General features: G+C 37.7%; 1 protein-coding gene and 1 pseudogene across 1 annotated transcript in view; both read left to right on the forward strand.

The window, feature by feature from the left end:
* Window positions 1-447: 447 nt before the first annotated feature.
* On the forward strand, window positions 448-4,261 carry LOC139876188 (uncharacterized; annotated as a pseudogene).
* A 367-nt stretch (window positions 4,262-4,628) lies between these two features.
* The window catches only part of LOC139876189 (uncharacterized), a 30,387-nt gene continuing 11,322 nt past the window's right edge, over window positions 4,629-23,693 (forward strand). The window contains exons 1-3 of the mRNA XM_071863483.1: window positions 4,629-4,706; window positions 5,528-5,804; window positions 5,862-6,015. Of these exons, the coding sequence (XP_071719584.1) occupies window positions 4,629-4,706; window positions 5,528-5,804; window positions 5,862-6,015 (509 nt within the window). The remainder of the gene's footprint in view (window positions 4,707-5,527; window positions 5,805-5,861; window positions 6,016-23,693) is intronic.

Below are 23,693 nucleotides of genomic sequence, written 5' to 3' on the forward strand. Positions count from 1 at the left end.
TATATATATATATATATATATATATATATATATATATATATATATGGAGTAGGATTAGTTTTTATTCATGAGTTATGTTTTGATAATAAAAAGAAGAAAATTACAATTAGGCCGTAGCTTTATTGGTCCATGCAAGGTTTATATTCATCTTGCTTTATCTTTATTTTTTGTGGTGTAAGTTCATGTTCATATTCATATTTATAGGTGTGCAACGATCCTTTTTCTTCATTACCTATTCTTGTGTTGCTCACCATAAATAAAACATCCCTTATTACACTCCAAACAGTTCTTTTTTCATGTATTATACATAATAAACATGTTGTCGTATCTTATTTCGGTTTGGTTTGTTTTGTCCTTTCAGTTTCTTCTATTGATGCTGGAACTGAGACTGATCATTTGGCCTTGTTATCGGTCAAAGCGCAGATAAGATCAGACCCATATCAGATAATGGCTACATGGAACGATTCGACCCATTTCTGCAACTGGACAGGTGTTGTGTGTAGTTCAAGGCACACTCGAGTCGTCGAACTGAATTTACGTTCAGGTGGATTTTCGGGTATAATATCACCTGCAGTTGGTAACCTGTCGTTTCTTAGAACGCTTGTGTTACGCAACAATAGTTTTACAGGCAAGGTCCCACAAGAAATTGGAAAGTTATCGAGATTAAGAACGCTAGGAATTTCGAATAATTCTTTATCAGGTGGAATTCCTTCGAATATATCTCAGTGTCTAAATCTTAAAGTACTTAATCTTAGTCGGAACAATTTCGTAGGTACTTTTCCTAACGAATTTGAATCGTTGCGTAAGCTACAGGTTATTACTATCCACTCGAATAATCTAACAGGAGAAATACCCAAGTTTATTGGAAACTTTACGTCCCTTGAGCTTATACCTGCCGCAATGAATAATTTTTATGGAAGTATTCCAGATACTCTAGGAGGACAGTTGTCTAATTTGTCGATTTTTCAATTCGGAAGTAATTATCTTTCGGCGTTTTACCTCCTTCGTTTTTCAATATTTCATCCTTGAAGGTAATATCTGTTCCCAACAATCAAATTGGTGGGAATTTGCCTCAAGACGTTTCACAAAGATTTCCTAGACTCGTACGCTTAAACCTTCCAACAAATAAGTTCACTGGACATATTCCAGTATCGTAATCTAATGCCTCGAATCTTGAATAACTAGCACTCGACGATAATGAGTTTACTGGAAGCGTACCGAGTTTTGATAGGTTAACAAAATTGACGAGGTTTACAGTTGATAAGAATCTTCTTGGAAATGGGAAATTCGATGACTTGAACTTTGTATCCTCTTTGGCTAACTGTACTAACTTAACTTCCTTAGGTTTCGCTTATAATAATCTCGGAGGAGTTTTGCCAAAATCGATGTTTAACTTCACTCAACTTACTGATCTCATAATAGGAGGAAATTTGATGTCTGGAAGTATCCCTTACGAGATCGGACGACTAGTTAAGATAACTAGATTGAATATGCACTCAAACCTATTCACTGGTACAATTCCAGATTCAATTGGGAATCTGGTAAACGTGGGTGCAATGACTCTTTCTCGAAACTTATTATCTGGCTCTATACCCTCGTCATTAGGAAATCTTACCCAACTAAGCAGGCTCTGGTTAGATACTAATAATCTGGTGGGACCGGTACCATCAAGTTTATCGAACTGTAATGGCTTGCAGGTGTTGGATCTTCATAGAAATAATCTCAGTGGGTTCATACCTGAGGAAATTATTGGACTTTCTTCCTTAACAGAATTAGACCTTTCTGACAACCATTTTGTGGGTCCTCTTCCTTCCGAAGTAGAAAAGTTGCGGAATGTGGGTTTTCTTAACATTTCGAATAACATGTTGTCAGGGTCGATTCCATCAAGTCTTGGAGCTTGCACGAGTTTGGTTGAACTATACATTTCAGCGAACGTCTTTGAAGGTGAAATTCCATCGACATTTAGCTCGTTGAAAGGGCTAGAAGTTCTCGATCTTTCAAGTAACAACTTAACCGGGACTATCCCCGAGTTCCTAGGAGATTTTGTGTTCCTCAAAAGTTTGAACTTGTCTTTCAATGGTTTCGAGGGAAAGTTGCCTGATACAGGAGCTTTTAGAAATGTAAGCAAAGTTTCTGTTAACGGAAATGCTAAACTTTGCGGCGGATTTCCAGAATTTCAGTTGCCCGAGTGTTCGATTGATCAAGAATCATCCAAGAAAAACAAAATTTCTCATACCATGATAATCATTTTTTCGGTACTTGGCGCGATTTTCGTGCTAGTTGTGGCTCTGGTTTCTTACTTAATTTGGAAACGAAGATACAGTAAGAAGGTTTCCTCGGGGACTAACTCGGACAATGAAAAATTCCCACGAATTTCTTATGGAGTATTACATGAAGCAACAGATGGATTTTCGTCAGCAAATTTGATTGGTTATGGAAAGTTCAGTTTCGTCTATAAGGCGATTTTGAACCAAAACAATGGACCAGAAACTGTTGCTGTGAAGGTACTAAAACTTGCAGTTCGTGGTGCTCGCAAGACTTTCGAAACAGAATGTGAAGCTTTGAGAAATATTAGACATCGAAATCTTGTGAAAGTCATAACTTCTTGTTCAGGTGTTGATTATAATGGAAATGACTTCAAGGCTATTATCTACGCTTATATGGTCAATGGCAGTTTGGATGAATGGTTACATCAGAATCGGACGGTTAATCAAGATATCGAGGAGGAAACAAGGTCTTTAAACTTCATTCAGAGGCTGAATGTTGTGATCGATCTGGCTAGTGCCCTAGTTTATATTCATTGCCAGTGTGGATCACCATTGGTTCATTGTGATATTAAACCTAGTAACGTTTTGTTAGATGTCGATTTGGTTGCTCACCTTGGTGATTTCGGCTTGGCAAGATTTTTTCAGTTTACTGAACTTGATTCTACACAAAGCCACACAAATTCGCTTGGTGTAAAAGGCACGATTGGTTATGCTGCTCCTGGTAATTCGTCTTCAAACTCCTTATATTAGAATTACTTATCCTACAAAGCATACACTTTTTGACTTATTCTACTAAAGAAGATTTTGTAAGGTTTTTACTAATTTATGTTACCGGGTAATTTTCTACTATGATGCATGTGGTTATAACCCGAGACCTTTTTTACGCCTTACTACTAGGCCACCTTCAAGTTTGCAAAAATCGCTATCGGGGAATTACTCGTTCGGAACTTTTTAGGGAGACTCGGCAACTCAGGGAGTACTCGGATGTTGACTAATTTAGACTTTGACTGATTTTGACCGAGTTTTGACCGATTTTCCGAGTAATTCTGAGTTTTGGACTAGTTTGGCTGAGTTTGACCAAGTTTGACCGAGTACTCGCTCGGTATAAAAGGCACGATTGGTTATGATGCTCCTGGTAAGGTTATTGACTTATTCTAGTACAGAAGATTTTGTAAGGTTTTTACCAAGATGCATGTGGTTTTAACCAGGTATCTTTTGACTGTTTTTTTTTCCTTCCCCTAGGCCCTAGCCACTCCCAGCGCGCTTACATAGTGAGGTTAGAACCCGAGACCTTTTTTACGCCTTACTACTAGGCTACCTTCAAGTTCGAAAAAATCACTACTATAGGAATAAACGTTCGGAACTTTTTAAGGAGACTCGGCAACTCGGGTAGTACTCGGATGATGACCAAGTTTGACTTTGACTGACTTTGACCGAGTTTTGACCGATTTTCCGAGTAATTCCGAGTTTTAGCCTAGTTTGGCTGAGTTTGACCAAGTTTGACCGAGTACTCGCCGAGTTGCAAAAACCGAGTAACTCCAATTTCTGTAATACTGGTCACCTTGGTGTGTTTTTTAGTTTAGGCCACCTTGGTTCCAAAACTCATGTGTTTATATTTTACAAATGTGGTTTGTTTATTAAATGCAGAATATGGATTGGGTAGTCGAACATCAACATATGGTGATATCTATGGTTTTGGGATCCTCATACTAGAGACATTTACAGGAAAGCACCCTACTCATGAAATGTTCAGTGATGGTCTGAGTCTTCATGGTTTTGTGAAGACGGCTATACCTGACCGTGTTATGGAGATAACTGATCTCATCCAACTGAGAACGTATAAGTCCATCAAGGAGTGCCTGACTGCAGTTTATCAAATTGGGATTAATTGCTCAATGGAATCGCCAAGTGATCGGATGGACATCAACGATGCATTTAATCAACTTCAGTTTGTTAAGAAAACTTTCCTCGATAGTAGGAGTAACTTGGCGTAAAGACACAAATTAAGTACAAGTCTCTGAATTATTATAGCATAATGCTACTGTTTGATTTAGGTTCACTAAAAACATCATATTCATAATAATGCCACACTTTTGAAACTATTGAAGGATATGTGTATTGTATAATCTTTGTAAATTTGATTTTATAAATCATAAATGGGAGTCATATATTTCATGCGCTATACAGTGAATGACACAAAGTCAAATTGTTAGTGTAATTGTGTGACATTATTGTAACAAGCCAGATTATGTGTGTTAAACAAAATTAGTTTATATACCTTTTCAACAACAAAGAAGTCATCAGCTTTGACAATTTTATATTCATTCCAAGTGGACACCTAAAACGTTGTGAGAAACGACCATGATTTTTGGTGTTTGGCTACACTGTGTTACAAGTGTTAAACTCAAAGCTGCAGATAATGATGCAACAAGTAATAAGGTACGGTTTGTTTTTCCTCCTCAATTTTCAAGTTCTTAAAGAGGTATGGCTGCTAAAGAAGTCATCAGCTTTGACAATTTCATATTCATTCCAAGTTGACACCTAAAACGTTGTGAGAAACCACCTTCTAGGTCCACTTTCGGTCAAACAGGACCCATTATCGAATATCAATATATTTCTACCAAGACTCAGCAAAACTGAGACCGTAGCTCAGTGTTTTTCTTTTTTCTTTTATCAAACTGCAAAAGGGTTACAAGAGATTACTTTTTTCTTTTTTTTTTTGTTTGAAAAGCAGGGACTAAATATTACTAATATATAAAGAATATGGGGATATAATGGAAAATGAGAAAGATATGAAGGGTTGAGAATAAAATTCCCAAGACCGATACCTGTTGTGCGATTCCCCAAACCATAGCTCCTCTCAGCTGTTGTCGATGGTGACCTCCGGTTGCCTACGGCTGCCGCCACTTTGCCAATTTTATTTTTGGCCATCGTTCCATCACCCCAGATTGTAATCTGAAGCAATTGAGCTTCAATTTGTCGACGATGCTACGGCGGATGAGTTCGGTGGTGGTTCGCGGCTAATTAGGTTTACCTGTTTCAGTTCGAACTAACGTGTAAACAATTAGGAGATGATGTAGACAACTTCACTGATCTTAATGATCCAGGTTTGCGTTTCTTCTTTAATTTTTCATTCTAACATTAACATGAAGGTTGATTGTTAACATACGCTTAACTTGATTAGCAATATTTTATAGTTATAGTGATTTTCAAGGGAATGATTTCAAGGCTCTTGTTTATTCTTATATGATTAATGGAAGTTTGGAGGATTGGTTACATCCGAACCCAATTGTGGGGCCGGAGAACAACGAGTCATCCAAACACCTAAATTTAGATTGAATATCGTGATAGACGTGGCTAGCGCTTTAGATTATATTCATAACCAATGTGGATCGCCAATGGTTCATTGTGATATCAAACCAAGTAGCGTTTTGCTCGATTCAGATTTTGTTGCTCATCTTGGTGATTTCGGGTTAGCAAGGTTTATTCAACAGGACTACATTTGGCGTTTCTATAAGCCACGACAGTTCAATTGGAGTAAAAGGAACTGTTCGGTATAGATCTAATTTTTTTGTTCATGTGTAAAATGTGTAGAATATGGAATGGGAAGTAAGATGTCACCCTATGGTGACATTTATAGCTTTGGAATTCTCATACTTGAGCTGTTTACGGGCAAGCGTCCTACTAATGACATGTTTAGTAACAGTTTGAATCTTCATGACTATGTGAAAGTGGTGATGGGAAAATGGTCACAACGGACAATCTACAAAACGGAAACAAACATCCGTTTGACAAGCATTTCCCGACCCATATAAACCTGTGAGAAAACTAACAAATAAGGTATACCACAATCACCACAAATCAGCCCCAATTCTGTCCCAAATCAGCAAATACAAAATAATTGAGCACACACAATACACACGAGACTTTTTACGTGGAAAACCTCTCAAAATCGAGAGTAAAAACCACGGGACTCGTAAGCCACTTAATGTTCCACTATCATCAACAAAGAGAGCAATACAATAATCCTTCTCTAGATCAACTAGAGGTATACAACATCATCATACTCTTGAACAACAATAATCAACAAGTATATGAAGAAATTAAAGACAAAAGATGAATGATTCACCCAATAAACTGCCCTCTGTTCCAGCAGCGAGAACACGAGCTACAGGCCTCTTTAGACGAATTCAACGGTTGAAAACCTTGGCACTGATGTCAGGAAGACACAGCCCAAATTTGATGAAGATCCAACGGTTAGATCTCCGGGGATCGTCTCTGTTATGACCTGCTGTTTTCAAAACCGGGAATGGAATATCTCACACTTTTTCTTGATCTCTCTGATCTGTCTTATGACCAAAAATAGCTGCACACTTGAAGTTTAAAATGCCCTAGAATGATTGACTAAGTCAACTAGCATCTTGGGCCTATTTTGTTGGGCTTGGACCTTTCTCATTAATTGGAAACCAATAACCCAACAAATCTCCCCCTTTCCAATTATGAGGAAGGAATCGCCATCCCGGCGATCGAGCAACATACCTTGAGCTTCTCACTTGCTAAAGCCTTTGTGAACATGTCGGAACCATTATCATCGGTGTGAACTTTATCAAGTTCAAACGAACCATCTTCAAGACGTTCTCTAATCCAATGATACCGCACATCTATATGTTTTGTCCGCTTATGATACATAGAATTTCTAGCCAAATGAATCGCACTCTCATTATCACAAAGAACCACATATCGTGATTGCTTAAACCCAAGGTCTTGTAGAAACCTTTTCATCCACAATAGTTCTTTGCACGCTTCTGTTGCTGCCATATACTCAGCCTCGGTTGTAGACAATGCAACACACTTTTGTAACCTTGATTGCCATGAAACTGCTCCCCCTGCGAAAGTCATCAAATATCCAGAAGTGGATTTCATGTTATCTTTGTTTCCTGCCATATCTGAGTCTGTATAACCAACAAGCACCGGCTCTCCATTTCCGAATGTGATACCTAACTTTGAAGTACCTCGTAAGTATCTCATAATCCATTTAACCACTTCCCAATGCTTCTTACCCGGATTTGACATAAACCGACTAACAACACTTACCGCATGAGCTATATCTGACCTAGTACACACCATAGCATACATCAAGCTACCAACTGCTGACGCATATGGAACTATATCCATCTCCTCAACATCCTCCTTTGAAGTAGGACAATCTCTTTCTGTTAGCTTAAAGTTGTTTGTAAGAGGGGAACTAACCACTTTAGCATTCTTCATGTTGAATCTACTTAGCACCTTTTCAATGTATTGCTCTTGTGATATATGTAACGTCTTAGCACCTCTATCTCTAGAAATTCGAATGCCAAGAATCTGTTTTGCTGGCCCCAAGTCTTTCATAGCAAAAGACTTGCTCAATTCTCGCTTCAACTGCGCAATTCTTTTAATATTTTTACCAACAATCAACATATCATCAACGTATAACAACAATATGATGAAATCATCATCACCAAACCTCTGAAAGAAAACACAATGATCTAAAGTTGTCTTTCGGTAGCCTTGCTTTCCTATAACCGACTCAAACTTCTTATACCACTGTCTCGGTGCTTGCTTCAACCCATATAAACTTTTCTGAAGTCTACAAACATAATTTTCTTTACCCTTAACCCGAAAACCTTCAGATTGCATCATGTAGATTTCCTTATCCAAATCACCGTGAAGAAAAGCGGTCTTGACATCCATCTGTTCAACCTCAAGATCAAGACTAGCAGCTAATCCAAGAACCACTCGAATAGATCCCATCTTCACAACCGGTGAGAAAATCTCATCAAAATCAATACCCTTTTTCTGGCTGAATCCTTTAACGACTAACCGAGCTTTGTACCTTGGTTGTGAAGTAAGCTCATCTGTCTTCACTTTGAATACCCATTTGTTTCTCAAAGCTCTCTTGCCTTTAGGTAACTTCACCAGCTCATAAGTATTGTTCTCATGCAAGGAATTCATCTCATCTTGCATAGCTTCACCCCACTCTTTCTTATGCTCATCTTTCATTGCTTCTGAATAACATTCTGGCTCTCCCCCATCAGTAACTAATACATACTCATCAGAAGAATATCTAACAGAAGGATGACGGTCTCGGGTAGACCGCCTAAGTGGGACAAATGGGGGCACATCTGGTACTGGAATCTCTACCTGCTCCGGAGCATAATCATCATCAGTACCATGTTCATCATTATGAACATCATCTCCAACATGTTGTGGAGTAACTGGATCCAAATCAACAAGATCAGCACTAGGTTGAGGAACTGAATCTGTCTTATCAACATCTTTTAACATCTGATCTTCTGTAAATACAACATCTCGGCTTCGTACGAGTTTCTTCTGAACTGGATCATATAACCTGTACCCAAAATCATCTTCACCATAGCCGAGGAATACACATGGCTTAGTCTTCATATCAAGCTTTGACCTCTCATCTTTGGGAACATGAACAAAAGCTTTACATCCAAAAACTCGTAAATGACGGTAAGAAACATCTTTGCCGCTCCAAACCCTGTTAGGAACATCAAAATGCAAAGGAACACAAGGGGTTAGATTAATAATATGAACTGCCGTATTTAAAGCCTCACCCCAAAAGGAATCGGACAACCCTGCATGTGAAAGCAAACATCTAACTCTCTCAACCAAAGTTCTGTTCATCCTCTCTGCTAAGCCATTCAACTGAGGTGTCTTTGGTGGAGTCTTTTGATGCCGAATACCATTTCCCTTACAATAAGCATCAAATCTGCCAATGTATTCACCGCCATTATCAGTCCGAATACACTTGAGTTTCTTCCCCGTTTGCCTTTCAACTAGTGTATGAAATTCCTTAAACTTTTCAAATACTTGATCCTTTGACTTTAAGGTATAAACCCACACCTTCCTGGAATGATCATCGATGAATGTAACAAAGTAGGAGCATCCACCAAGTGTCCTAGTCTTCATAGGCCCACAAACATCCGAATGAACTAGATCAAGTATGTTCTCCATTCGAAAAGGAGAATGACTCTTAAACGCAACTCTGGTCTGTTTCCCTGCCAAACAGTGAGAACACTTACTCAAATCAATACCACTAACACCCGACAACACATTCTTCTTGAACAAGATAGACATCTCCTTTTCACTCATGTGGCCAAGTCTTTTATGCCACAACTCAGTAGAATCAACATTGTCCACTGCGTTAACAATGTTCTGGATGATCTTCGGACGCGTGATGTATAATCTTGAGTCTTTCTTGCCTCTTCCCACTATCATAGAACCAAGAGTTAGTTTCCAAATACCATTACCAAAACCGTTATAATAACCATCATCATCAAGAATGCCTGTTGAAATAACATTAAGTCTCATATCCGGAACATGTTTTACATTATGCAAAACTAACTCCATTCCCGTGTCAAATTTCAAACAAACATCTCCAATACCAACGATCTTTGATAACCCGGCATTACCCATCCTAGCAAATCCATAGTCACCTGGAGTGTAAGATGAGAAGTGATCTCTACAAATTGCAACATGACATGTAGCACCACTATCAACAATCCAACTCGTGTCATCATGAGTAAGATTGATCATATCATAATCAATACAAACAAAGAACTCATCTGTGATAGCGTTAACTTCAACCTTATCATCATCACCACCATCACTTTTCTTTTGTTTATTCTTGTCATATGCCTTTTTCTTCTCATTCTTCAACTTTGGACAATACCACTTTGTGTGCCCCTTTTCATGACAATTATAACACTCAACGTTAGCAAATTTGCCTTTGCGTGAGCTGCTACGATGATTGCCTCTTTTACCCTGACCTCTGCTATGACTTCTCCCCCGCGTTTCTGTGACCAAGATATCTGACTGTGAAGAGGAACCTTGTGACTTTCTTCTCATCTCTTCATTCAAAATACTACCCTTAGCCAATTCCATGGTGATAGTACCATTCGGTGCAGAGTTGGACAAAGATGTCCTAAAAGTCTCCCAAGAGTCCGGTAATGTACCAAGTAACCAGAGACCCTGAATCTCATCCTCAAACTTGATACCCATACCTGCAAGCTGATTTATAATACCCTGATATGCATTTAGGTGATCTATAATAGGAGTTCCATCATGATACTTCAAAGCCATCATCTGCTTAATTAAGAACAACTTGTTATTCCCAGTCTTTCGTTCATATAACTGCTCAAGCTTTTTCCATAAGGCTTTAGCATCAGTCTCCCCAGTAATATGATTCACAACATTATCATCAACCCACTGCCGAATATACCCACATACTTGTCTATGCAAAATTTTCCATTGAGCATCAGATTTTTCCTCAGGTTTATCCTCAGTAAAAACAGGCAAATAATAATCTTTCACATAAAGATGATCCTCCATTTTACCTTTCCAAACATGATAATTTGAACCATTTAAACTAATCATTTTACTTGTATTAGCTTCCATCTTTCACACAAGTCAAATCAAATAACCTAGCTCTAGATACCAATTTGATGGGAAAATGGTCACAACGGACAATCTACAAAACGGAAACAAACATCCGTTTGACAAGCATTTCCCGACCCATATGAACCTGTGAGAAAACTAACAAATAAGGTATACCACAATCACCACAAATCAGCCCCAATTCTGTCCCAAATCAGCAAATACAAAATAATTGAGCACACACAATACACACGAGACTTTTTACGTGGAAAACCTCTCAAAATCGAGAGTAAAAACCACGGGACTCGTAAGCCACTTAATGTTCCACTATAATCAACAAAGAGAGCAATACAATAATCCTTCTCTAGATCAACTAGAAGTATACAACATCATCATACTCTTGAACAACAATAATCAACAAGTATATGAAGAAATTAAAGACAAAAGATGAATGATTCACCCAATAAACTGCCCTCTGTTCCAGCAGTGAGAACACGAGCTACATGCCTCTTTAGACGAATTCAACGGTTGAAAACCTTGGCACTGATGTTAGGAAGACACAGCCCAAATTTGATGAAGATCCAACGGTTAGATCTCCGGGGATCGTCTCTGTTATGACCTGCTGTTTTCAAAACCGGGAATGGAATATCTCACACTTTTTCTTGATCTCTCTGATCTCTCTTATGACCAAAAATAGCTGCACACTTGAAGTTTAAAATGCCCTAGAATGATTGACTAAGTCAACTAGCATCTTGGGCCTATTTTGTTGGGCTTGGGCCTTTCTCATTAATTGGAAACCAATAACCCAACAAATCTCCCCCTTTCCAATTATGAGGAAGGAATCGCCATCCCGGCGATCGAGCAACATACCTTGAGCTTCTCACTTGCTAAAGCCTTTGTGAACATGTCGGAACGATTATCATCGGTGTGAACTTTATCAAGTTCAAACGAACCATCTTCAAGACGTTCTCTAATCCAATGATACCGCACATCTATATGTTTTGTCCGCTTATGATACATAGAATTTCTAGCCAAATGAATCGCACTCTCATTATCACAAAGAACCACATATCGTGATTGCTTAAACCCAAGGTCTTGTAGAAACCTTTTCATCCACAATAGTTCTTTGCACGCTTCTGTTGCTGCCATATACTCAGCCTCGGTTGTAGACAATGCAACACACTTTTGTAACCTTGATTGCCATGAAACTGCTCCCCCTGCGAAAGTCATCAAATATCCAGAAGTGGATTTCATGTTATCTTTGTTTCCTGCCATATCTGAGTCTGTATAACCAACAAGCACCGGCTCTCCATTTCCGAATGTGATACCTAACTTTGAAGTACCTCGTAAGTATCTCATAATCCATTTAACCGCTTCCCAATGCTTCTTACCCGGATTTGACATAAACCGACTAACAACACTTACCGCATGAGCTATATCTGGCCTAGTACACACCATAGCATACATCAAGCTACCAACTGCTGACGCATATGGAACTATATCCATCTCCTCAACATCCTCCTTTGAAGTAGGACAATCTCTTTCTGTTAGCTTAAAGTTGTTTGTAAGAGGGGAACTAACCACTTTAGCATTCTTCATGTTGAATCTACTTAGCACATTTTCAATGTATTGCTCTTGTGATATATGTAACGTCTTAGCACCTCTATCTCTAGAAATTCGAATGCCAAGAATCTGTTTTGCTGGCCCCAAGTCTTTCATAGCAAAAGACTTGCTCAATTCTCGCTTCAACTGCGCAATTCTTTTAATATTTTTACCAACAATCAACATATCATCAACGTATAACAACAATATGATGAAATCATCATCACCAAACCTCTGAAAGAAAACATAATGATCTGAAGTTGTCTTTCGGTAGCCTTGCTTTCCTATAACCGACTCAAACTTCTTATACCACTGTCTCGGTGCTTGCTTCAACCCATATAAACTTTTCTGAAGTCTACAAACATAATTTTCTTTACCCTTAACCCGAAAACCTTCAGGTTGCATCATGTAGATTTCCTTATCCAAATCACCGTGAAGAAAAGCGGTCTTGACATCCATCTGTTCAACCTCAAGATCAAGACTAGCAGCTAATCCAAGAACCACTCGAATAGATCCCATCTTCACAACCGGTGAGAAAATCTCATCAAAATCAATACCCTTTTTCTGGCTGAATCCTTTAACGACTAACCTAGCTTTGTACCTTGGTTGTGAAGTAAGCTCATCTGTCTTCACTTTGAATACCCATTTGTTTCTCAAAGCTCTCTTGCCTTTAGGTAACTTCACCAGCTCATAAGTATTGTTCTCATGCAAGGAATTCATCTCATCTTGCATAGCTTCACCCCACTCTTTCTTATGCTCATCTTTCATTGCTTCTGAATAACATTCTGGCTCTCCCCCATCAGTAACTAATACATACTCATCAGCAGAATATCTAACAGAAGGATGACAGTCTCGGGTAGACCGCCTAAGTGGGACAAATGGGGGCACATCTGGTACTGGAATCTCTACCTGCTCCGGAGCATAATCATCATCAGTACCATGTTCATCATTATGAACATCATCTCCAACATGTTGTGGAGTAACTGGATCCAAATCAACAAGATCAGCACTAGGTTGAGGAACTGAATCTGTCTTATCAACATCTTTTAACATCTGATCTTCTGTAAATACAACATCTCGGCTTCGTACGAGTTTCTTCTGAACTGGATCATATAACCTATACCCAAAATCATCTTCACCATAGCCGAGGAATACACATGGCTTAGTCTTCATATCAAGCTTTGACCTCTCATCTTTGGGAACATGAACAAAAGCTTTACATCCAAAAACTCGTAAATGACGGTAAGAAACATCTTTGCCGCTCCAAACCCTGTTAGGAACATCAAAATGCAAAGGAACACAAGGGGTTAGATTAATAATATGAACTGCCGTATTTAAAGCCTCACCCCAAAAGGAATCGGACAACCCTGCATGTGAAAGCAAACATCTAACTCTCTCAACCAAAGTTCTGTTCATCCTCTCTGCTAAGCCATTCAACTGAGGTGTCTTTGGTGGAGTCTTTTGATGCCGAATACCATTTCCCTTACAATAAGCATCAAATCTGCCAATGTATTCACCGCCATTATCAGTCCGAATACACTTGAGTTTCTTCCCCGTTTGCCTTTCAACTAGTGTATGAAATTCCTTAAACTTTTCAAATACTTGATCCTTTGACTTTAAAGTATAAACCCACACCTTCCTGGAATGATCATCGATGAATGTAACAAAGTAGGAACATCCACCAAGTGTCCTAGTCTTCATAGGCCCACAAACATCCGAATGAACTAGATCAAGTATGTTCTCCATTCGAAAAGGAGAATGACTCTTAAACGCAACTCTGGTCTGTTTTGTAGTGACCCGAACTTTTCCATGTTTATATATATTAATTGAGATTGATATTTACATGATTAAATGTTTCCAACATGTTAAGCAATCAAACTTGTTAAGACTTGATTAATTGAAATATGTTTCATATAGACAATTGACCACCCAAGTTGACCGGTGATTCATGAACGTTAAAACTTGTAAAAACTATATGATGACATATATATGGATATATATATATATAGTTAACATGATACTATGATAAGTAAACATATCATTAAGTATATTAACAATGAACTACATATGTAAAAACAAGACTACTAACTTAATGATTTTTAAACGAGACATATATGTAACGATTATCGTTGTAAAGACATTTAATGTATATATATCATATTAAGAGATATTCATACATGATAATATCATGATAATATAATAATTTAAAATCTCATTTGATATTATAAACATTGGGTTAACAACATTTAACAAGATCGTTAACCTAAAGGTTTCAAAACAACACTTACATGTAACGACTAACGATGACTTAACGACTCAGTTAAAATGTATATACATGTAGTGTTTTAATATGTATTTATACACTTTTGAAAGACTTCAATACACTTATCAAAATACTTCTACTTAACAAAAATGCTTACAATTACATCCTCGTTCAGTTTCATCAACAATTCTACTCGTATTCACCCGTATTCGTACTCGTACAATACACAGCTTTTAGATGTATGTACTATTGGTATATACACTCCAATGATCAGCTCTTAGCAGCCCATGTGAGTCACCTAACACATGTGGGAACCATCATTTGGCAACTAGCATGAAATATCTCATAAAATTACAAAAATATGAGTAATCATTCATGACTTATTTACATGAAAACAAAATTACATATCCTTTATATCTAATCCATACACCAACGACCAAAAACACCTACAAACACTTTCATTCTTCAATTTTCTTCATCTAATTGATCTCTCTCAAGTTCTATCTTCAAGTTCTAAGTGTTCTTCATAAATTCCAAAAGTTCTAGTTTCATAAAATCAAGAATACTTTCAAGTTTGCTAGCTCACTTCCAATCTTGTAAGGTGATCATCCAACCTCAAGAAATCTTTGTTTCTTACAGTAGGTTATCATTCTAATACAAGGTAATAATCATATTCAAACTTTGATTCAATTTCTACAACTATAACAATCTTATTTCAAGTGATGATCTTACTTGAACTTGTTTTCGTGTCATGATTCTGCTTCAAGAACTTCGAGCCATCCAAGGATCCATTGAAGCTAGATCCATTTTTCTCTTTTCCAGTAGGTTTATCCAAGGAACTTAAGGTAGTAATTATGTTCATAACATCATTCGATTCATACATATAAAGCTATCTTATTCGAAGGTTTAAACTTGTAATCACTAGAACATAGTTTAGTTAATTCTAAACTTGTTCGCAAACAAAAGTTAATCCTTCTAACTTGACTTTTAAAATCAACTAAACACATGTTATATATCTATATGATATGCTAACTTAATGATTTAAAACCTGAAAACACGAAAAACACCGTAAAACCGGATTTACGCCGTCGTAGTAACACCGCGGGCTGTTTTGGGTTAGTTAATTAAAAACTATGATAAAATTTGATTTAAAAGTTGTTATTCAGAGAAAATGATTTTTATTATGAACATGAAACTATATCCAAAAATTATGGTTAAACTCAAAGTGGAAGTATGTTTTCTAAAATGGTCATCTAGACGCCGTTCTTTCGACTGAAATGACTACCTTTACAAAAACGACTTGTAACTTATTTTTCCGACTATAAACCTATACTTTTCTGTTTAGATTCATAAAATAGAGTTCAATATGAAACCATAGCAATTTGATTCACTCAAAACGGATTTAAAATGAAGAAGTTATGGGTAAAACAAGATTGGATAATTTTTCTCATTTTAGCTACGTGAAAATTGGTAACAAATCTATTCCAACCATAACTTAATCAACTTGTATTGTATATTATGTAATCTTGAGATACCATAGACACGTATACAATGTTTCGACCTATCATGTCGACACATCTATATATATTTCGGAACAACCATAGACACTCTATATGTGAATGTTGGAGTTAGCTATACAGGGTTGAGGTTGATTCCAAAATATATATAGTTTGAGTTGTGATCAATACTGAGATACGTATACACTGGGTCGTGGATTGATTCAAGATAATATTTATCGATTTATTTCTGTACATCTAACTGTGGACAACTAGTTGTAGGTTACTAACGAGGACAGCTGACTTAATAAACTTAAAACATCAAAATATATTAAAAGTGTTGTAAATATATTTTGAACATACTTTGATATATATGTATATATTGTTATAGGTTCGTGAATCAACCAGTGGCCAAGTCTTACTTCCCGACGAAGTAAAAATCTGTGAAAGTGAGTTATAGTCCCACTTTTAAAATCTAATATTTTTGGGATGAGAATACATGCAGGTTTTATAAATGATTTACAAAATAGACACAAGTACGTGAAACTACATTCTATGGTTGAATTATCGAAATCGAATATGCCCCTTTTTATTAAGTCTGGTAATCTAAGAATTAGGGAACAGACACCCTAATTGACGCGAATCCTAAAGATAGATCTATCGGGCCCAACAAGCCCCATCCAAAGTACCGGATGCTTTAGTACTTCGAAATTTATATCATATCCGAAGGGTGTCCCGGAATGATGGGGATATTCTTATATATGCATCTTGTTAATGTCGGTTACTAGGTGTTCACCATATGAATGATTTTTATCTCTATGTATGGGATGTGTATTGAAATATGAAATCTTGTGGTCTATTATTATGATTTGATATATATAGGTTAAACCTATAACTCACCAACATTTTTGTTGACGTTTTAAACATGTTTATTCTCAGGTGATTATTAAGAGCTTCCGCTGTCGCATAGTTAAATAAGGACGAGATTTGGAGTCCATGCTTGTATGATATTGTGTAAAAACTGCATTCAAGAAACTTATTTTGTTGTAACATATTTGTATTGTAAACCATTATGTAATGGTCATGTGTAAACAGGATATTTTAGATTATCATTATTTGATAATCTACGTAAAGCTTTTTAAAACCTTTATCTATGAAATAAAGGTTATGGTTTGTTTTAAAAATGAATGCAGTCTTTGAAAAACGTCTCATATAGAGGTCAAAACCTCGCAACGAAATCAATTAATATGGAACGTTTTTAATCAATAAGAACGGGACATTTCAGTTGGTATCAGAGCGTTGGTCTTAGAGAACCAGAAAATTTGCATTAGTGTGTCTTATCGAGTTTGTTAGGATGCATTAGTGATTCTGGACTTCGACCGTGTTTTCTTTAAAAATGATTGCTTAACATTTTTGTTGGAAACTATATATTTTTAACATATGAATATTATGTGATATATTAATCTCTTAACGTGTTTGATATTATGTGATAGATGTCTACCTCTAGAACAAGTCCCATTGACTCACCTAATAATAATGAAGAGTCAAATGTAAATTGGAATGATTCATGGACTGATTCACAAGTTCCCGAAGAGGAACCGGAAGAAGAGTCGGAACCGGAAGAAGAATCGGAACCGGACGAAGAATCGGAACCGGAAGAAGAATCGGAACCGGTGGGGGAAATAATAAAATGGTTAAGTAAAAGAGAATCCTCAACCAACCGACCAAGGTTAATTATGGTCAATGGTGTTTCCGCCAAGGAAGCAAAATATTGGGAGGATTACCAATTCTCCGATGAATCGGATTCCGACGAGAATTCCAATGATGTTATAGAAATTACCCTAACTGAATTTAAAAAGGCAAAAGAAAATAATAAGGGAAAGGGCATAAAAATAGAGAAATCTAATTCCAACCCCGATGAACTTTATATGTATCGTCAACCCCCGAAGTTCTTAAGTTGTAACAATGACCCGGGAACCTCTAAACCACCAGGTTTTTCTAAACCAATGTGGACAACGACGGCTCGTATTAGGGGAACATCATATATCCCTAGAAACTTGGCAAAACGAACCAAAACCGAAGAAGAAGAAATGAGCGAGTCGGAATAAGATAGTTGTATTCGTCTGGTGTAATATATGTAATATAGTGTTCTTATGCTTTATGATATATGTAAAAATTGCTTGTATTAATAAGTATTTTTTTTATGAATCTAACTCTTGTCTATTTTACAGTTTAAAAACACAAAATGGATAGACAACCCAATATTTTAAGAGACCTACCCGGAGACATGATTGATGAAATCTTGTCTAGAGTCGGCCAGAATTCCTCGGCACAACTATTTAAGGCGAGATCAGTTTGTAAGACATTCGAAGAACGTTCCAAGAATGTCTTGGTTTATAAGAGACTTTCGTTTGAAAGATGGGGGATATCACATTGGAAAACCCATAAGTTACGATGTGTTTACTTTGACGCATATATTGCGGGGAACCCAAATGCTATTTTACGCAACGGGTTAAGAAATTATTTTGACTCAATATATCCGAATATTGGACTTCGTGATTTAGAAAAAGCGGCTAGCATGCAACATAAAGAAGCATGTTATGCTTACGGATTAGTAATGTTCGCTTCTCACCAAAGTGAGAACAAGAACATCGGGCTACAACTATTAAACAAAACGTTTCCACAAGTGACGGAGTCGGTAATTGGGGTAAGAAATGAGGTTTTTAGATTATTACGGGACTGTTGGACATTACGTAACCCTCGTCCCTTTGACGACGTTACAACACGCTGTCTTATCAACGGCCATAACGGTTATGTTGCACAAGACCAAGGATGGGAAGTAGTCCTAGTAAAACCAGAATGCATGACTTGTTTCTGGACGTATGAATTACGTGTCTTTATTGCCTTTGCTGAACGACTTGTGTACTAGCTAGAATTATCTTCACAACTATCTTGTATCAAAGTTATTGTGTGCTATATTTCATGCTTTATGTAAAATAAGCGGTATTGTAAGTTTGTAAAATATTGTATAAAAGTTTGAACGCGAAATATTATTATAATCAGTTTTTCATATAGAATTGTAGTAGTTGAATTGTATATTAGCTACTAAGTATGAACTTAACGGGTAGGTACTACCCGAATTTAAACTTATAAAACGCTAATATGAAGAAAAACCTTTTATAAATGAGTTCATATTATGCTACGAAATACTATTAACTACTCTTAATATTCTGTATGCTTAACTTGTTCCATTTGACTATTTTGAAGGAAATGGCACCGACTACTCGACACACCGTGAATATGAATGAAGAGGAATTCCGTACTTTTCTAGTTTCAAACATAGCCGGAGTACAGGCTGCGCTACATACCAACAATAACCTTGGATCTAGCAGTACAGGAAATCGTGTAGGATGCACCTACAAAGAATTCACTGCCTGCAAACCTTTGGAATTTGATGGAACCGAAGGACCGATCGGATTGAAACGGTGGACCGAGAAGGTCGAATCGGTGTTTGCCATAAGTAAGTGTACTGAAGAGGACAAAGTGAAGTACGCTACGCATACCTTCACAGGTTCTGCGTTAACATGGTGGAATACCTATCTAGAGCAAGTGGGACAAGACGATGCGTACGCACTACCGTGGTCAGCATTCAAGCACTTGATGAATGAGAAGTACCGTCCCAGAACCGAGGTCAATAAGCTCAAGACAGAACTTAGAGGGTTACGAACCCAAGGATTTGATATTACCACGTACGAAAGACGATTCACAGAATTGTGCCTATTGTGTCCGGGAGCATTCGAAGATGAGGAAGAGAAGATCGACGCATTTGTGAAAGGATTACCGGAAAGAATCCAAGAAGATATAAGTTCACACGAGCCCGCCTCTATACAACAGGCATGTAGAATGGCTCACAAACTAGTGAACCAGATTGAAGAAAGAATTAAAGAACAGACTGCTGAAGAGGCCAATGTGAAGCAAGTCAAAAGAAAGTGGGAGGAAAACGGTGATAAGAATCACCAATACAACAACAACAGCAATTACAACAATAATCGCAACAATTATCCCAACAATCGCAACATCAATCGCAACTACAACAAACGGCCCAACAATAACAACAACAACAACAGCAACAGCAACTACAACAATCATCCCAACAACAATAATAACCGCAACAACAACAACAATCAGAAGCAGCTATGCCAAAGGTGTGAAAAGTATCACTCGGGGTTCTGCACCAAATTTTGCAACAAGTGTAAAAGAAATGGTCATAGCGCGGCGAAGTGTGAGGTCTACGGACCAGGGGTTAATAGAACGAAAGGAACAAATGGTGTCGGAACGAGTAATGGCGGAGCAAGTAGTGTCGGAGCAAGTTATGCCAATGTAGTTTGTTATAAATGTGGAAAACCGGGCCACATTATTAGAAATTGCCCGAACCAGGAGAACACGAATGGACAAGGCCGTGGAAGAGTTTTCAATATTAATGCGGCAGAGGCACAGGAAGACCCGGAGCTTGTTACGGGTACGTTTCTTATTGACAATAAATCTGCTTACGTTTTATTTGATTCGGGTGCGGATAGAAGCTATATGAGTAGAGATTTTTGTACTAAATTAAGTTGTCCATTGACGCCTTTGGATAGTAAATTTTTACTCGAATTAGCAAATGGTAAATTAATTTCAGCAGATAATATATGTCGGAATCGAGAAATTAAACTGGTTAGCGAAACATTTAAGATTGATTTGATACCAGTAGAGTTAGGGAGTTTTGATGTGATAATCGGTATGGACTGGTTGAAAGAAGTGAAAGCGGAGATCGTTTGTTACAAAAATGCAATTCGCATTATACGAGAAAAAGTAAAACCCTTAATGGTGTACGGAGAAAAGGGCAACACGAAGCTACATCTTATTAGTAATTTGAAGGCACAAAAACTAATAAGAAAAGGTTGCTATGCTGTTCTAGCACACGTCGAGAAAGTACAAACTGAAGAAAAGAGCATCAATGATGTTCCCATTGCAAAAGAATTTCCCGATGTATTTCTGAAAGAATTACCGGGATTACCCGCACATCGATCCGTTGAATTTCAAATAGATCTTGTACCAGGAGCTGCGCCAATAGCTCGTGCTCCTTACAGACTCGCACCCAGCGAGATGAAAGAACTGCAAAGCCAATTACAAGAACTTTTAGAGCGTGGTTTCATTCGACCAAGCACATCACCATGGGGAGCTCCTGTTTTGTTTTCAAAAAGAAAGATGGTACATTCAGGTTGTGTATCGACTACCGAGAGTTGAACAAACTTACCATCAAGAACCGCTACCCAGTACCGAGAATCGATGACTTATTTGATCAACTACAAGGCTCGTCTGTTTATTCAAAGATTGACTTACGTTCCGGGTATCATCAAATGCGGGTGAAAGAAGATGATATTCCAAAGACTGCTTTCAGAACACGTTACGGTCATTACGAGTTTATGGTCATGCCGTTTGGTTTAACTAATGCACCAGCTGTGTTCATGGACCTTATGAACCGAGTGTGTGGACCATACCTTGACAAGTTTGTCATTATTTTCATTGATGACATACTTATTTACTCAAAGAATGACCAAGAACACGGTGAACATTTGAGAAAGGTGTTAGAAGTATTGAGGAAGGAAGAATTGTACGCTAAGTTTTCAAAGTGTGCATTTTGGTTGGAAGAAGTTCAATTCCTCGGTCACATAGTGAACAAAGAAGGTATTAAGGTGGATCCGGCAAAGATAGAAACTGTTGAAAAGTGGGAAACCCCGAAAACTCCGAAACACATACGCCAGTTTTTAGGACTAGCTGGTTACTACAGAAGGTTCATCCAAGACTTTTCCAGAATAGCAAAACCCTTGACTGCATTAACGCATAAAGGGAAGAAATTTGAATGGAATGATGAACAAGAGAAAGCGTTTTAGTTATTGAAGAAAAAGCAAACTACGGCACCTATATTGTCATTGCCTGAAGGGAATGATGATTTTGTGATTTATTGTGATGCATCAAAGCAAGGTCTCGGTTGTGTATTAATGCAACGAACGAAGGTGATTGCTTATGCGTTTAGACAATTGAAGATTCATGAACAAAATTATACGACGCATGATGTGGAATTAGGCGCGGTTGTTTTTGCATTAAAGACTTGGAGGCACTACTTATATGGGGTCAAAAGTATTATATATACCGACCACAAAAGTCTTCAACACATATTTAACCAGAAACAACTGAATATGAGGCAGCGTAGGTGGATTGAATTATTGAATGATTACGATTTTGAGATTCGTTACCACCCGGGGAAGGGAAATGTGGTAGCCGATGCCTTGAGCAGGAAGGACAGAGAACCCATTCGAGTAAAATCTATGAATATAATGATTCATAATAACCTTACTACTCAAATAAAGGAGGCGCAACAAGGAGTTTTAAAAGAGGGAAATTTAAAGGATGAAATACCCAAAGGATCGGAGAAGCATCTTAATATTCGGGAAGACGGAACCCGGTATAGGGCTGAAAGGATTTGGGTACCAAAATTTGGAGATATGAGAGAAATGGTACTTAGAGAAGCTCATAAAACCAGATACTCAATACATCCTGGAACGGGGAAGATGTACAAGGATCTCAGGAAATATTTTTGGTGGCCGGGTATGAAAGCCGATGTTGCTAAATACGTAGGAGAATGTTTGACGTGTTCTAAGGTCAAAGCTGAGCATCAGAAACCATCAGGTCTACTTCAACAACCCGAAATCCCAGAATGGAAATGGGAAAACATTACCATGGATTTCATCACTAAATTGCCAAGGACTGCAAGTGGTTTTGATACTATTTGGGTAATAGTTGATCGTCTCACCAAATCAGTACACTTCCTGCCAATAAGAGAAGATGACAAGATGGAGAAGTTAGCACGACTGTATTTGAAGGAAGTCATATCCAAACATGGAATACCAATCTCTATTATCTCTGATAGGGATGGCAGATTTATTTCAAGATTCTGGCAGACATTACAGCAAGCATTAGGAACTCGTCTAGACATGAGTACTGCCTATCATCCACAAACTAATGGGCAGAGCGAAAGGACGATACAAACGCTTGAAGACATGCTACGAGCATGTGTTATTGATTTCGGAAACAGTTGGGATCGACATCTACCGTTAGCAGAATTTTCCTACAACAACAGCTACCATTCAAGCATTGAGATGGCGCCGTTTGAAGCACTTTATGGTAGAAAGTGCAGGTCTCCGATTTGTTGGAGTGAAGTGGGGGATAGACAGATTACGGGTCCGGAGATTATACAAGAAACTACCGAGAAGATCATCCAAATTCAACAACGGTTGAAAACCGCCCAAAGTCGACAAAAGAGCTACGCTGACATTAAAAGAAAAGATATAGAATTTGAAATTGGAGAGATGGTCATGCTTAAAGTTGCACCTTGGAAAGACGTTGTTCGATTTGGTAAACGAGGGAAATTAAATCCAAGGTATATTGGACCATTCAAGATTATTGATCGTGTCGGACCAGTAGCTTACCGACTTGAGTTACCTCAACAACTCGCGGCTGTACATAACACTTTCCACGTCTCGAATTTGAAGAAATGTTTTGCTAAAGAAGATCTCACTATTCCGT

This window comes from Rutidosis leptorrhynchoides, chromosome 11, assembly GCF_046630445.1.
Source record: "Rutidosis leptorrhynchoides isolate AG116_Rl617_1_P2 chromosome 11, CSIRO_AGI_Rlap_v1, whole genome shotgun sequence".
Lineage (NCBI taxonomy): Eukaryota > Viridiplantae > Streptophyta > Magnoliopsida > Asterales > Asteraceae > Rutidosis > Rutidosis leptorrhynchoides.